General features: G+C 37.0%; 2 protein-coding genes across 2 annotated transcripts; one reads left to right on the forward strand and one right to left on the reverse strand.

Moving 5' to 3' along the window:
* The first annotated feature begins 916 nt into the window (after positions 1 to 916).
* LOC107688151 (RNA pseudouridylate synthase domain-containing protein 1) lies at positions 917 to 3,648 on the forward strand. The gene is made up of 5 exons (XM_016485732.1): positions 917 to 1,538; positions 1,638 to 1,761; positions 1,847 to 1,949; positions 2,856 to 2,957; positions 3,046 to 3,648. The coding sequence occupies exons 1-5, from the start codon at positions 1,357 to 1,359 to the stop codon at positions 3,414 to 3,416; spliced, it is 882 nt and encodes a 293-aa protein (XP_016341218.1). The 5' UTR covers positions 917 to 1,356; the 3' UTR covers positions 3,417 to 3,648.
* A 981-nt stretch (positions 3,649 to 4,629) lies between these two features.
* Positions 4,630 to 6,504, reverse strand: LOC107688098 (dynactin subunit 5-like). Its single transcript, XM_016485664.1, has 6 exons — positions 6,342 to 6,504; positions 6,005 to 6,073; positions 5,808 to 5,926; positions 5,608 to 5,719; positions 5,413 to 5,515; positions 4,630 to 5,331 (listed from the first exon to the last, which is right to left on the reverse strand). The coding sequence occupies exons 1-6, from the start codon at positions 6,387 to 6,389 to the stop codon at positions 5,234 to 5,236; spliced, it is 549 nt and encodes a 182-aa protein (XP_016341150.1). The 5' UTR covers positions 6,390 to 6,504; the 3' UTR covers positions 4,630 to 5,233.
* Positions 6,505 to 14,319: the final 7,815 nt, after the last annotated feature.

The following is a 14,319-nucleotide window of genomic DNA, read 5'->3' on the forward strand; positions in this document are numbered from 1 at the left end:
ATCTTTTAGTTATGGATATTTTAAAATCTGGAATATATATTCCTACTCCTGTAAGCCCTGTTTTGGGGTCTTTAGATCCATCAGTATAAATGTGCATACTTGCATAAAATCTTTCCTGTATATACTTATTTACATTATATTTAATACTACCCATTTCCTCCCATTCTCTTTTCTTATCCAATATCTCTAGATCAATTTTAACATCAGGAATTATCCATGTTGGCAACTCTCCCCATACAGGTGACACACTACATTCTATATTTGTTATCTGATATTTCTCTGCTAACTGATTTATATTCCATCCATATCCTCTCCCTTTGTTATTTGAGTATTCCCAGCAATTATTTAAAATATCTTTAGCTATATGTTTTCCAGAATAACTCTTTAAAGACAACCAATATACCAAAGACAATTTAACTCTCCTCAAGCTCAATGGCATTTCATTTGCCTCTACTAATAACGCATTGATTATCCCACAATTCACTGCGACAAACTGAACACAAGTTTGAGGTGCGCGTGCGCACTTTGTCGGGGGAAGTCCGGCTGTTTTCCGCGAATCGGTTCTTTTGAATAGGTCGTTCAAACCTCAATGAATCAAATTCATTGAGACGATCCTACTTAAACGAATGATTCATTCACGAGTCATGCATCACTATTAAGAGAACGTTTCCGCGAATCGGTTTATTTGAACAGTTTGTTTCAAAGAACCGCCCCAGAAACCGAACTATTGAACCGTATGAACGAATACAATTCATTGAAAAGATCCGACTCAAAACTATTTCACGAATCGGAATTATTATTTACCAAGTTATATTTAACTGATAGCTGTTGAATTACATAATAATGTCATTTAAATTATGGAATACTCTGTATGCGCAATATTTTAAAAAATAAGGCTTTTATTTTGAAACTATCATGTCTGCCAGTTACGCATGGGATCTTAAGGAAATGGTCTATCGAAGTAAATGTATTTAATCTACGCTGTAAACTAGAAACGAAAAGCAGTCAGAGTAATACATTTTTTGCACGACCACTGAATAAAGCGTGCGCGATCTAATGCTTCCTCTCGACACACGCTCCGAAGCCTCGGGACAGAACGTAATATCACTAGTCACTAGTTTGCTCTGCGCAGAGGAATGAAAAACAGAAGACTGGACGTAAATAATCCATAACCAGCATGCTGCACAACAACAGTTAAAGCTGGGTCAATAACAATGCAACAAGGCAAACAGCATATGCTAACTGTGCCTTTAATAGTCAGTCTTTATTAGTCATTATAAATATTGTCACAAAACTTCTTGATGCACCACACAGAAGAAGAATAACACTGGTCTTGCTTTGCACGAGAAGGGAAGCATGGAGCCTGCGAGCCTGGAGAACTTGTGTGTTTTGTACCACAGTGCAAACTATATAGTTGTCAACAAACACTGGGATATCCGTATCGACAGCAAAATGTGGTATGAGAAACAGACTGTCCAGAGTCAGCTGAAGCATCGCTTCCCAGAGCTTGCAGATCCTGGCACCTACTACGGCTTCAGGTTTTCTGTTACTTTGCTATGTGCCGAGACGAACAATTATTTAAACAAGCACATGTATCTTATCAGTAGTTCTTTCGTGTGTATTCTGATATTCTGCAGGTTTTGCCATCAACTGGATTTCTCTACTAGTGGTGCTTTGTGTGTAGCACTGAACAAGGCAGCAGCAGGGCATGCGTACCGCTGTTTTAAAGACAGACTTGTGACCAAAGCTTATCTCGCTCTGGTACTGTAACATTCAGACGTTCATTGGATTTGGATGTATAGAAGGTTTTTCATAATAATATAGGCCATTCATATTTCCTGTGCAGGTCCGTGATATTGTGGCTGAGGAGAAAATGGCCCTGGACTTTGCGATCGGCAAGAACACAACAGAGGGCAAGACCCATATGATGTGTACTGAAGGAACAGACGGTCAGAATCTCTTTTGCTCCAAACTAAACACACAAATTAAAGAAAATTTGCTTTAAATTTACTCACCCTAAGGCCACCACAATGTAGATGAGTTTGTTTCTTCATCAGAACAGATTTGGAGACATGTAGCATTATATCATTTGCTCACCAATGGTTCCTCTGCAGTGAATGGGTGCCATCAGAATGAGTCCAAACAGCTGATAAAATCATCACATCATCCACAAGTAATCCACACAACTCCAGTCCATAAATTAATGTCTTGTGAAGTGAAAAGCTGTGTGTTTGTAAGCAACAAATCCATCATTAAGGTGGTTTAACTTTAAAAGAGTTACTTCTGGCCAAAATATGTCCATAATCCATAATAATGCTTCCTTCAGTGGAAAAAGTTAATCTCCTGTTCTCCTCTCACATCAATAATCCACTGACATATTTGTTTAAAACTGTTCTGGACTGTTTTTGCATGTAAACGATGCTTGTTCTGTGTATATTTCTCTCCTGATTCAGACATTAATTTTTTTTCACTGGAGAAAACAATATTATGGCTAGAGGACTCATATTTTAGCTGGAAGATAAACATTTCTTAATCATAGATTTGTTTCTAACAAACACACAGCTTTTCATTTCACAAGATGTTAATTGATGGACTAGAGTTCACTTTTTATCAGCTGTTTGGACTCTCATTCTGACGGCACCCATTCACGGCAGAGGATCCATTGTGAGCAAGTGATATAAAGCTATTATATTATACTATTACATTATAATTTATCCAATTCTGTTCTGAGGAACAAACAAAATCATCTACATCTTTGATAGCCTGAAGGTGAGCACATTTTTATTTTTTGATGAACTATTCCTTTAAACTAATAGAAACGCATTCATGCATCAATTTCATATTATGTGTGGTAGGTTGTGAGAATCCTAAGACCTGTCAAACAGAGCTGACAGTTTTAGAGTATGGAGAATATGACGGAGATCCAGTGACAAAAGTGCTTCTGCAGCCTCTGACAGGTACAGCATCATCAACAATACAGACAAAATATAGATGAAACATACTGTCAAATGAAAAATAAAAGTAAAAGTATCAAAAACCCTGTAGGACGGACGCACCAGCTCCGAGTTCACTGCAGCGCCGTTGATCACCCCATAGTGGGAGACTACACTTACAGTCTACGCACAGACAATGCTCCGTATCGCATGATGCTGCACGCCTACTTCTTGCACATCCCACTAGAGAATGAACTCATCCACGTCACAGCCCCAGATCCCTTTGTACCCACCCTTGACTCCAAATGGGCACCACAAAGATGTGTGAATGTTCTGGAGGATTTACTGAAGAATATTTTGACAAAACCACAAACTGAAATCCAAGAAGATCCAGAGCCAGTGCACAGGAGGAGCAGCCCAGTGGAGAGTGAGGAGCAACAGGCACAGTGTCAGCAGTGGTTATGTGAGTGGAGTCTGGACTGAGGAACCCGTACGCTGTTTTACCAGTACAGTACTGAAGCTATACTGCAGTGTCCCCAGCTCTATAGAGTACCCTTTTCTTTAAAAGGTAGTCGGTAGTCAGCGCTCCTCAAGAACAGTAAGAACTGAAGAAGGCATAAAGGGGTTTTGAACCAATTGGCTGATCTGTGTATGAAGAAGAGCACTGTGTGCCATAGTGTACATTATAGAGAACCCCCCCCACCCCACGCTTTTGTCAATTTACATTACCATTCAAAAGTTTGGGGTCGGTAAGATTAAAAAAAATAAAAAATTTAAGAAAGTGATTTGCTCACCAAGCCTGCATATATATATGATCCAAAATACAGTAAAAACAGTAATATTGTGGAATATATTTACAATTTAAAAACTGTTTTCCATTTTAATATATTTTAAAATGTCATTTATTTCTGAATATATTGCTGAATAAAATTAATTTATTTAAAAAAAAAAAATATCTTACTGACCCTGAACATTTGAACAGTAGTATAAATAATCTGAACAAAAAATATTGAAAGAAAAGGGAGATCATGATATTAAGAGTGCCAAGAAGAAGAACTTTTTAAAAATCATTCCAATCAAGTATCTTTAGCTCTTTCAAATGCAAGTATTCTAAATGTCCGAGTGGTATTGTTCATTGTATGAATGCGTAACTGTATGGTTTTAGCATTTGTGCTTTTAAAGCAATAGTGATTAAAAAAATGTTATGACATCATTTTTATGTTTATTTTTTTATTAGTTTTTGTTGCGGTCTAGAAGGGGCCAAGACTCACCGTTTTTTCCACTACACAAACAGGCAAGTTACAGTATACATAGATTAAAGGTTTTCTTAATTCTTGTACTTAAATTGTGTGAAGCATGTTTATAGAAATCCATTGCTTCAGATAAACTGAACAATCCCTACCTCAAAAAATGCAAATGTAGCTGTATTTTTAGCATGTCATCCTGTTCCTTGCACTGTTAGATAATATTTGTAAGACTATTGGTGCAGTTTACTGTTGTTCAGCAAACATTCACAGGCAAAATCCAAAAAGGATTTTAAATAGGAATTCACATGATCAAGATCTGAGGGAGAAAAATGTCCCCATGCAGATTCTTACAACAGGTTCAAGTTGGTCACATGGATTCACAACTTTGACCAACAGAAAGCTGCTTGATTTGAAAATGACATTTGTGTGAGCTGTGCTTCAAACATCGCTACACTATTGACAGTAGACAAGGTTTTTTTTTTTTGGCCAACCAAAATTTCACTAATGTGACTGCACTTTACAAAAGGAGCATGTTGTTTGGTAAAAGCCCCCAAAACGTGCTGTGGTCATTTCAAATGAGTCAGTATAGACACTTAAAAAAAGCATTTATTATCTGTAATCTGTGTCTGTAATCTGTCTTTACAAACAGAAAATGTTTAGTGTTGCAGAAATGGCGAAGTTTAATAAATAAAGGCCCTTCCGTCTAACAGCAAATCACTGTCATGATATTTTTTTCCAGCCACACCAGCAGGACTGCAGTGTACAGTGACATATGAGATACACTAACAGAAATCGCAAAATACTGACATGAAAACAAGGATATGGTGTTTTGCATACAAATCACATTTTATCATTTCATATTCTATGTTATCATAGTGAGGGATTTTTACTGCAAGTGAATACAACTGTGAATAAAACTAATAGTGGCATTTCTTTGTTTGAGATTTACAACTTTTAACTTAGAGCTAAAGAGATGGTTGGGGAATATTAGTCCATATTGGTTCCTTTGGTCCCAGAATGAAAGTGAGCGAGACAAAAACTAAAAGTTCAGTCCTAGATCTGGCTGAGAGGGAGGAATTTCTGGTAGTAACTCTTAGTAACGTCGATCATCAGTTCCTGTGTACATTCAGGGAGCTCTCCTGAAAACAAACCTGAAATACAGAATAAAAAAGCTTAGACTATATTTACATTTACCAAGAAATAAATAAAAGAATATATCTGAAAGTACCCACCTGGACAGCCAGAGAATACTGTAAATGGAGGAACCACTGTCTCTGGGGGAAGGACAGTATTATCCAGTATCTTACAACAGTCCTTCAAGACACAGCGCCGACCCTAAAAAAAAAAAAACATGCGTCACAATTAAGCACCATCAGGTGTTACACCCACGAATCAAATGGGAAGTTACAAATGAGGGAGCTACTTGCAATCACACAGTTCTTGCCAATGTGGACGTATGATCCTATCTGTGCAGCATTGACAACACAGTCCTCCTCTATGAACACATGATCCCCAATATGCAAGGGGAAGAAAGCCACGCTGATGTACACAGAACAAGAACAAACGTAAGCAAGTTAAATCATACAAACTGTTTCAGTGAGAATACAGATGTTTTACATGATATCACCCTTTGCTGAATTTCTTGAACGGAGGTCTGATCACACTGCGACTTTTAATGACACAGTGGCGCCCAACTCTGACATTAGCGAGATCTCCTCTGATGATACAGTCATTCATCACGACAGTCTGAAAAAGAGGCCATTTCACATAGTTAACACACAGCTGGGGAAAACAACAAGACGAAATAAATTAGAAAAATCTCACTTTTCCATTGAGAACAATGTTTTGACTGCCGCAAAGAACCGATTGTCTGCTGACTTTGTTGCCTGATGCCTAGAGAAATCAAATGTGAACATTACCATCACATGCCCAGCTCTGGGCTGCTGTGAGCATTTAAAAAACACCATGTGCAAATGATACAGACGTTTACTGACTGGTAAGTTATGACAAACTAACACTTTTGTGCTGGTGAGTCATCTTTGTTTATAATACAATACACATTTGGTTTGCAGAGACGTAGTAGTCTGGTCAGATCATTCTGAATTTATTATTTGCAAGCGCTCGATTCAGCTGACGGATATTATCGATTTTAATAACATACCGTCTCGATGTATTCAGCCTTGTTGTATAATATTTCACACAGCTCCATCTCTGCACAATTTTATTGTTTTGCTGGCGACCCACTTCAGTTGACCAGCAGCTGTCGACCAACCGCTCCCTCGCTATTTCCGCTTCCGGTTAGCAGCAAGACATGCCTTGTAGAACACAGTAAAATGACAAGGACGGACATATATTATATATATTGTAATTTAATTGCATACACAAATATTTTAACGAGAAAATTAAATATAAAATATGTATTATGTAATATGCACGACAGATAGATAGGCGGAATCACGCTGAATGACACAGAAACGCTCTCTCGGCCGGTTCCTTGCGCCTTTATTGTCAAATACACACACAGCTGTCAAAATCTCCATCATGTGGAGTATCTCACGTAAATACAGTCGGTTATGGCTTAAGTGAACGTAAACAGGTGGGTGAAAACCGGATATATGTGTCAGTATATTACATTCATTCGGTCTTAAAGGGACAGCAGCCTACTTAAATACCTGTCTGTCTCATTAATGTTAATCAAACAACAAAAGATGTATTGAGCCATGAGAAATCTGGTCACCCTATTTCTGCGTGATGCTACTTTTTTACATATAACCTGACAAACCCTCTTTAACAGCATGATGGCGCTGCTGTATCCTTTCACAGTTTTAACTCCCGCTGTCCCGCAGTACGGAGGCGGTATTCGCTTTGAAACGTGCCTCATTAATCCACAGAGCTCTGCGCTCGTGGGCTCGAATCTCACCCACAATGTTGATGAGCTTTTATCCGCCTGTAAAAAGTTTGTCAAAATAATGTTCCAGTTTGCTATGCAAAAGTTAGTGTAGTATGCACTACAAATACCCTAAAAACTAAAAGGATGCGTCATAAATTATAGTAAGCTATGGACTACGAATTTAGCTTGCACTATAAACCAGTTAGTCCAAATATAAAAAATAATCATTTCCATTTCCAGTGGTTGTTTTTCATCACATTATACATTCTGTCCAGTTCAAGCACCTCTGCCGTATTTCTGTTTACTCGTGAGCTGGGAACATCCTCCTGAATGCACAGCCCCCTCAACTTGACTGAAATGTACTCAAGCAAATACAGTGTTGTGTAAGACCACATCTGCCAGCTTGAAATTCTTGTATAGTTAGTTATACAATACCACAGATCAATTACCACAATGTCACAGCAGAGGTCACTTTGACATTGTATTGACTAGTTGTTCAGTTTTGTACACAGCTGTAGGCTGCATTGTGTGCCCCCACAACCAACACCCCTAAAACATTGTGTATCTTTAACAGAAACAGTTAACAGTAAAATCTATTTTTATTAGATCAAGCAGATAAATGTGTTGATGTTTGGCTGCTGGCGTCTGTGTGGGAGGATTTGTCTTGCCCATTTGAGTCTTTATCAATAGATTTACATCAGGAACACATATCCCTCATTTGAATTCAAGAAACTGTTTATATGTCTCCAAGCACTGAGGAGGTGCCTTTATCTCTTTGTATATCTGCTGAAGGGACTGTTTTGATGTTCACATAAGCAAGACTTCACTGTTTTCATCACCAAATGTGGTATTTTATTCTGTTTTGTCTGATTACTGCCTCTACTGTGTTTGTCAGGGCTTTTTAAATAACATAAACTATTTTCATACTTTTCTGAATCATGCTTCTCTTAGCAGTGAAGTTCTCAGCGCTAGCTGAGCTAAAAATAGTTCAGGGGTTGCTGTGTCTAAAGAATGTGCTTTTAGGTGCTTTGTATGTGTGTGTGCGTGTGTAAATGCACAGAAAGATATGTGGAGTCTTGCCATCATCGTATAGTCATCACTGCAGGGCCAGGGTTTCACGAGGGCTTTATATAATACATAAAGCCTCCATGTCTGTGGGTGACGGACACACTATCTATCGGTTGAGAAGAGCCAGTGGAGCCAAAGTCAGGACGGTATTGAGTGTGTCGAGATAATTTGTTCAGGCTGTGCTTAAAGAGAAAAGGAAAACACCTTTGAAGAGATGATGCTGACCCCTGCACAGCTGCCAACATTTCTCTATATTGTAATCATTATGATCACACTTGTAATAATCACTTTAATGAGCTTTTGCCTAAAATTAATTCATGTTAGCTAGCTGTATGATTCTACTATCTTGAACTGTTCATTTGTGAAATGAACATTACTTGGACACATTCACGTCTGCTTTGTAATGTAGACACATGCATTATCTTTAAAGCTGCTTTGAAACAATGTGTATTGTGAAAAGAGCTAAACAAATAAATTTGAATTGAATTGAATTGAATTGAAAACTGGAGGCACTGTTAGCCAGTCTCCTTTCTCTCTGTCTTATAATATTTCTTTCTCTCCTGATTCAGAGTGTGTAGGTTTAGTCTCTGTTGAGTGGTTATGCTTCCTGTTTTGGGAAAATGCTATCTAATGCCATTCTCCCTGCAACAGGATCATATGTATTGAGTCATAATTACTGCGGTATATTGGCCATTGAAATAGATGGTTGGCACGACATGCTGTGTGCAGTAAATATATAAACAATACTGTTCAAAGTCAATAAGATTTTTTCCAATGAAAGAGTTTTTTTTTTTTTAGAAAGATTCTCTTATGCTCACCAAAGCTGCATTTAGTCAAAAATACGGTAAAAACACTTATATTATTTTTATAATATTATTACAATTTAGAATAGCTGTTTTTTTATTTGAATATATTTAAAAAATATAATTTATTCCAGTGTTGCAAAGCTTCCAGTCTTCATTGTCAGATGATGCTTCAGATTCATTCTAATATGCTGATTTGATGCTCAAGAAACATTTCTTATTATTGTCACTATGATAATAATTGCAGTTGTGCTGCTTACTGTTTTTGTGGAAACAGTGACACTTTTTTCAATATTCTTTGATGAATAGAAAGTTCAAAAGAATAGAATTTATTTGAAATTTTTTGTAACATTATAAACATCTTTTACTTTTGATCAAGTGAATGCATCCTTGCTGAATAACTGACCCCAAACTTTTGAATGGTAGTACATAAACGAATTTTGTATTTAATATTTTAAATGTCAGTTATAGCTCAAGCATGAGCTACAAACGTTCATACATAAAATAAATCTTTTTTTTTTTACACAATCATCTAATCGGACTAATTTATTCATAAAATCTATAACTAATACAGAGGTTAGCTGTGAATAAATGGACAGATAGAATGACAATATACTGGATATTCTGAACAGCCAATTATATGAACAATTTTGTGGTAAAAGGCAAATGCAGGTGTCCAATTTATTTATTTAATGTTTTAACATGTTTAATTAGATAGGTATGATGTTGGCCTGTTCTGAATTCTAATTTTTAAATGTCAACTACCCATGCATGTATGTACAATATTACACCTTTGTGCAACACACATTCTATTAACAAAGCATTAGCTGAGAAGATGACCCTGACATTAAAAGCACAGTTCTTAATGATCAATTACCTTTAGGCCAATACTTAAAAAATGCAACAACAACATGATTAAGTTTGTGTTCTTCATCCAAAGCAATTAACAGCATCCAAATTGCAAAAAAAATATTCCCCTTAAGAGCCTTGTTCATAATAAAAATCAAGTAGTTGCCTAGACCTTCTAGCATCACTCTACCTTAAGCACCTCTGTCTTGATTAGCCATGTCTGTCTGTTTTAGCATTCCTGTAATCTTCACAACATCTGACAACAAATAAATAAATACATAATTAATTGGATTCAATCATGAAAAGAAATATGCTTTTGTGTCTCAAAAAACAATGGACACCTTTGAGGTTTCACCGCTGTGTGTCCTGTGCTTGCTTTGGTGCTCCACAGTGAGGTGACCTGATTTTGCAGGCGCTGAGGGAGAGGCCTTTCTCTGTGGAGGTTAAGACAGCCTGTCTGAGTCAGAATGCATGTATAAGCACCATCACACTTACCGTCCTTTTCCTGCTTTTTACATCAGTGTAAAGGAAAATGTGTGCTCATTTGAACTGAATCTTATTTACATGTATGTTAGAACTAGATAAATAACCAGACCTTTCAAGTATGCCCTTAATGATATTGATAATTTATTTATTATTATTATTATTTTAGTATTATTTGTTTTTTTACATTTTTAACTATTGTACATGTTGTACATGAAAGTTAATCTGAATACATATTTGCATGGATTGATCTACAGACCTGTTCAACTAAATATTATTTTATGAAATTAATTACATTAATACTTATAAATATATTTTTATTATTATTGCTGCTGTTATGTGTTCATCTCTCCTTCATATTTATTATATTTCATAAATGGGTCTTTATACAAAAAATATACAGTTGTCTTTGTTTTAGGAAGGGGGTCTCTCTCAAGGGTATCATATCTGAGGGCTTCATGGCTTTTAAAATTTTGAAAACCCCTGCACTACAAGATGCTATGTGTAAAAATATCCCACAATTAATCCCATTTTATCCAAGAACTGCAGGCAGTTTAGTATGATTCATAAAATATGGTGTCATAAAATGTTACCAAGAATTACATAATTACGTTATGCAAGCACTATAATCCATATAACTAGATTTGGGAGGTGATTTGCAGTAATGAGGAAGTGCTGGATGCAGGTATTAGTCGTAACATAATGTGATGTGCTCAAACAACGTTGCATAACATTTAAAATCAGCTCTACGCCGTGTGTTACCCATATGCCACCTTGAGAGTGGCTTAGGTCAACAATCATGCAGAGGTAATACACTTATAAGAGTTTAATGATGAAACATACTTTATGCTTGGAGTTTACGTATGACACCATCAGAGTTCTGCATGTCTTTGACGTAGGTCACCATGTCTGCTGTCAGTCTGGGCATGACCCTCCTAGGGCAGGCCTGACATCTGGCTGTAGTGTCACATTGACAGCTGTGTCTCAGTGCCAAGCAGAGCGGCTAGTGGCAGGTGTGTCCTGCCAAAGGGACGCATACAGGCACACATTTTCAAGCAGTCTCTGGACAGCGGACACTTTCCCCCGTCTCTCTCCGACGGCTACCAGCACAATGCAGGGCTCTTTCCTCCAGGCCCGCTGTGAACAGCCAATCATGACCACTGATTGGGGTCTTCCTTTGATCATCGCTCTTCTGCTATTGGGGCTCCTCTACGCGTTCCTCTACCTGCCTGCAATCATGCAGAGAGCCCTGCTGGAACAGGCCCTCACCAACCAGAGCACCAACGTGGACTACCTTCCTAAAGAGGATTGAGCAGACATTTGCATTTGTCCATTTAGGATTGACACAACTGTTTATTATATCCTTCTATGCAAGTAACCTGAATCTTGAAACCCATGAAGCAGCATTTTTTATCAGATGATGATGTAGACACAGGTGGCCCCAGCGTTTCTTTTAAGTTTTTGCTTCATGCACAAGTCTTAGACACCAAGAATAGATACAGCTCCGGAGATGTGAATGGTGAATCATATTTTTCCACAGTTGGAGGTGGAGGAGGAGGAGGACTGTGCAGCTCTGAGATTTCTCACCTCATAGGACAAACTTGTGTTTCCAGTCCAGCCCGAGGGAGAGGAATTAATCATACAGAAGTCATCATTGCAGCTTATCGTGTCAGAAAGAATCACTACGATATTAGAACTTGTAAATATTCTGTTTAAAATCCCTGCTCAATCAAACCAGCACAACTAATGTCTTCAGCTCAAAGGAAGGTGGGTGTCTTTGGATATAAACCAGGGAAAAAAAAGAAAAATAGTAATTGTTGTAAATGTTAAATGAATGATTGTGATTGGTTGATCTGTAATTTTGTCAAAATATGCAGACTTTTAAGAGGTTTATGTGAAATGTGAGGTATGTGAACTAGTCTAGATTAATTTCATACATAATATTCAACAAATTGCATGTAATGTATTTGAACCCTATGAACTTTGTAAATTATTCATATTTATGACAATATCTTATTTATACAATATGTAAACCAATAAAGTTCTGCATTGCATGCACTATGTCATCCAGTCATGTGTTGTTATTATTATTGCTAGAATGAGATTTCTAGAATGAGTTGCTTCATCTTTCATCATTAAATTGAATGTGGCCGCTGACTGTGATCAGTGGATATGTTCAGGGAACAGGACGATGGAGGGCAGACTTTGTTGAAATCCTGCAGCCTCCACTGTGATGTAACAAAGTCTTATGCAGCCAGCATATGCATGCATGCGTGCGTGCGTGCGTGTGCGTGTGCGCGCGTTTTTGTGACATATGAGGACACAAATGTGTATAATGACATGGGTATGACCAGGGCCGCATTAAGACCTCACTGGGCCCTGGGGCTATGACTTACTGCAGGGCCCCCCATCACAATAATGATATATATAGCTTAAAATAGGTAAAATTTTTGATGCATTGCAATTTCATAATTCTTGTTACCAATTCCAATATCACAAAATAAATAAAATACTAGCCTACGTAAAAACAAACTTACTGAAGACAAGTAAACAGTCATGAATTACAATAGAACAAAGAAATTGACCTACAAACACTTAAAGCACCGAATAAGAAATATTATATTGTATAAAATAAATAGACAACAAATAGACCGAATAGTCTTCACTGTATAAATTCAATATACATTATTTTACAAAAGCGATTCGGTCAAGGACAGTGAGTGATTCTCTTTCTAATGTTTAATTTTCATTATTGACACAAATGGCAACAGCAGCTATATTAGGCTGCTTTGGAGGAATAGTTCACCCCAAAAATGTAAGTTATGTTGTTGTTGTTCTAAACCTAAATGAGTTTCCTTCTGCTGTTGAATGCAAACGTATACTATATTTGGAACAATACTGGTAACCAAACAGTTTCTGTGCCCCCATGACTTCCATAGTATGGAGAGACAAAACACTATTGGAGTCAACAGGGACCAGGAACTTTCTGGTGGTTACGAATATTCTTCAAAATATCTTCTTTTATGTTGAGGAGAACAAAAAAATGCATACAGGCTCAGAACAACTTGAAACTGAGTAAATAATATTATTTGTATTGTGTGTAAACTGATACTATAATATTTAAATTATTGGGTGAACTATATCCCTTTAAAATCTCATCATATAATGCCAGGATCTCATAATAGCCAAAAGTGTGTGTGTGGGTGAGAGAGAGAGACAGAGAAAATTATATAGAGCTGATATCATGACATCGTCAAATAGAAAATAGCCCGATTTTTAAAAAATAAGATATAAGTGATTTAAGGCCCATACTGACTTTAGTTGTGTGCCATTAAAAGAAAAAAACATACGAAAGAGAATTTTTAACAATTATTTGTAAATAATTTTTTACGTTATTTAAAATTACTTAAACCAACACACAATCAATTTAATAAATAGATTTGAATACTTGAGTTTCTTAGCAAATGGCCTCCAGTAGCCTAATATTTGGCTATTCTCTAACATGCCTAAGAGATTATAGGAGCAAGGCTTCAGTGGACTTCTGTGAAATCATGGTGCTTTTGTATGGTGAAGTAATCTGTTTTAATCAACAGCTTTCAATAAAAAGGAAATCTATTTTGTTTTATTGTATTTGACGGAAGTGCCCCATCATCAGATTAGCGCTCAATCTCTCACTGTTTGACTCTGGCAGTGGATGTGGAGTGTTCACAAATCTCACTTGTTTGTGTACACGGGCGTACATGTTCAGTGCACGCGTACGTGTGACCTTAATGTCTAATCAAAGGATTGTTTTATCTCATAGTTGTTTAAATTAACAGTTAAACCAAAATGTAAACTCTGACATTATGTAATTTATTATTCTTTGATAATTTTCCTCACTGTCGAATCTCTGAAATGGACTACAAAAGCTATATCGACTACAAAAATAGCGCCTAACTCCATTCAAGCTAAACGCCATTGGTTCTCATGTGTCTCGTGACCAAACGTTTTTGACGTCGACGGCGCCATATTTGATTTGGAATATACAGAAGATGGGAAGATTTTCA

This window comes from Sinocyclocheilus anshuiensis, unplaced genomic scaffold (assembly GCF_001515605.1).
Source record: "Sinocyclocheilus anshuiensis isolate Anshui unplaced genomic scaffold, SAMN03320099.WGS_v1.1 scaffold249, whole genome shotgun sequence".
Taxonomy (NCBI): Eukaryota; Metazoa; Chordata; class Actinopteri; order Cypriniformes; family Cyprinidae; genus Sinocyclocheilus; species Sinocyclocheilus anshuiensis.

Coding starts and splice junctions, on each gene's coding strand:
- LOC107688151 (XM_016485732.1), top strand. CDS start 1,357: ATGGAGCCTGCGAGCCTGGAGAACTTGTGTGTTTTGTACCACAGTGCA. Junction 1,950..2,855: donor GTGTACTGAAGGAACAGACG/GTCAGAATCTCT, acceptor TATGTGTGGTAG/GTTGTGAGAATCCTAAGACC. Junction 2,958..3,045: donor GCTTCTGCAGCCTCTGACAG/GTACAGCATCAT, acceptor AAAACCCTGTAG/GACGGACGCACCAGCTCCGA.
- LOC107688098 (XM_016485664.1), bottom strand. CDS start 6,389: ATGGAGCTGTGTGAAATATTATACAACAAGGCTGAATACATCGAGACG. Junction 5,720..5,807: donor TTCAAGAAATTCAGCAAAGG/GTGATATCATGT, acceptor TGTGTACATCAG/CGTGGCTTTCTTCCCCTTGC. Junction 5,516..5,607: donor TTGGCAAGAACTGTGTGATT/GCAAGTAGCTCC, acceptor TTTTTTTTTTAG/GGTCGGCGCTGTGTCTTGAA.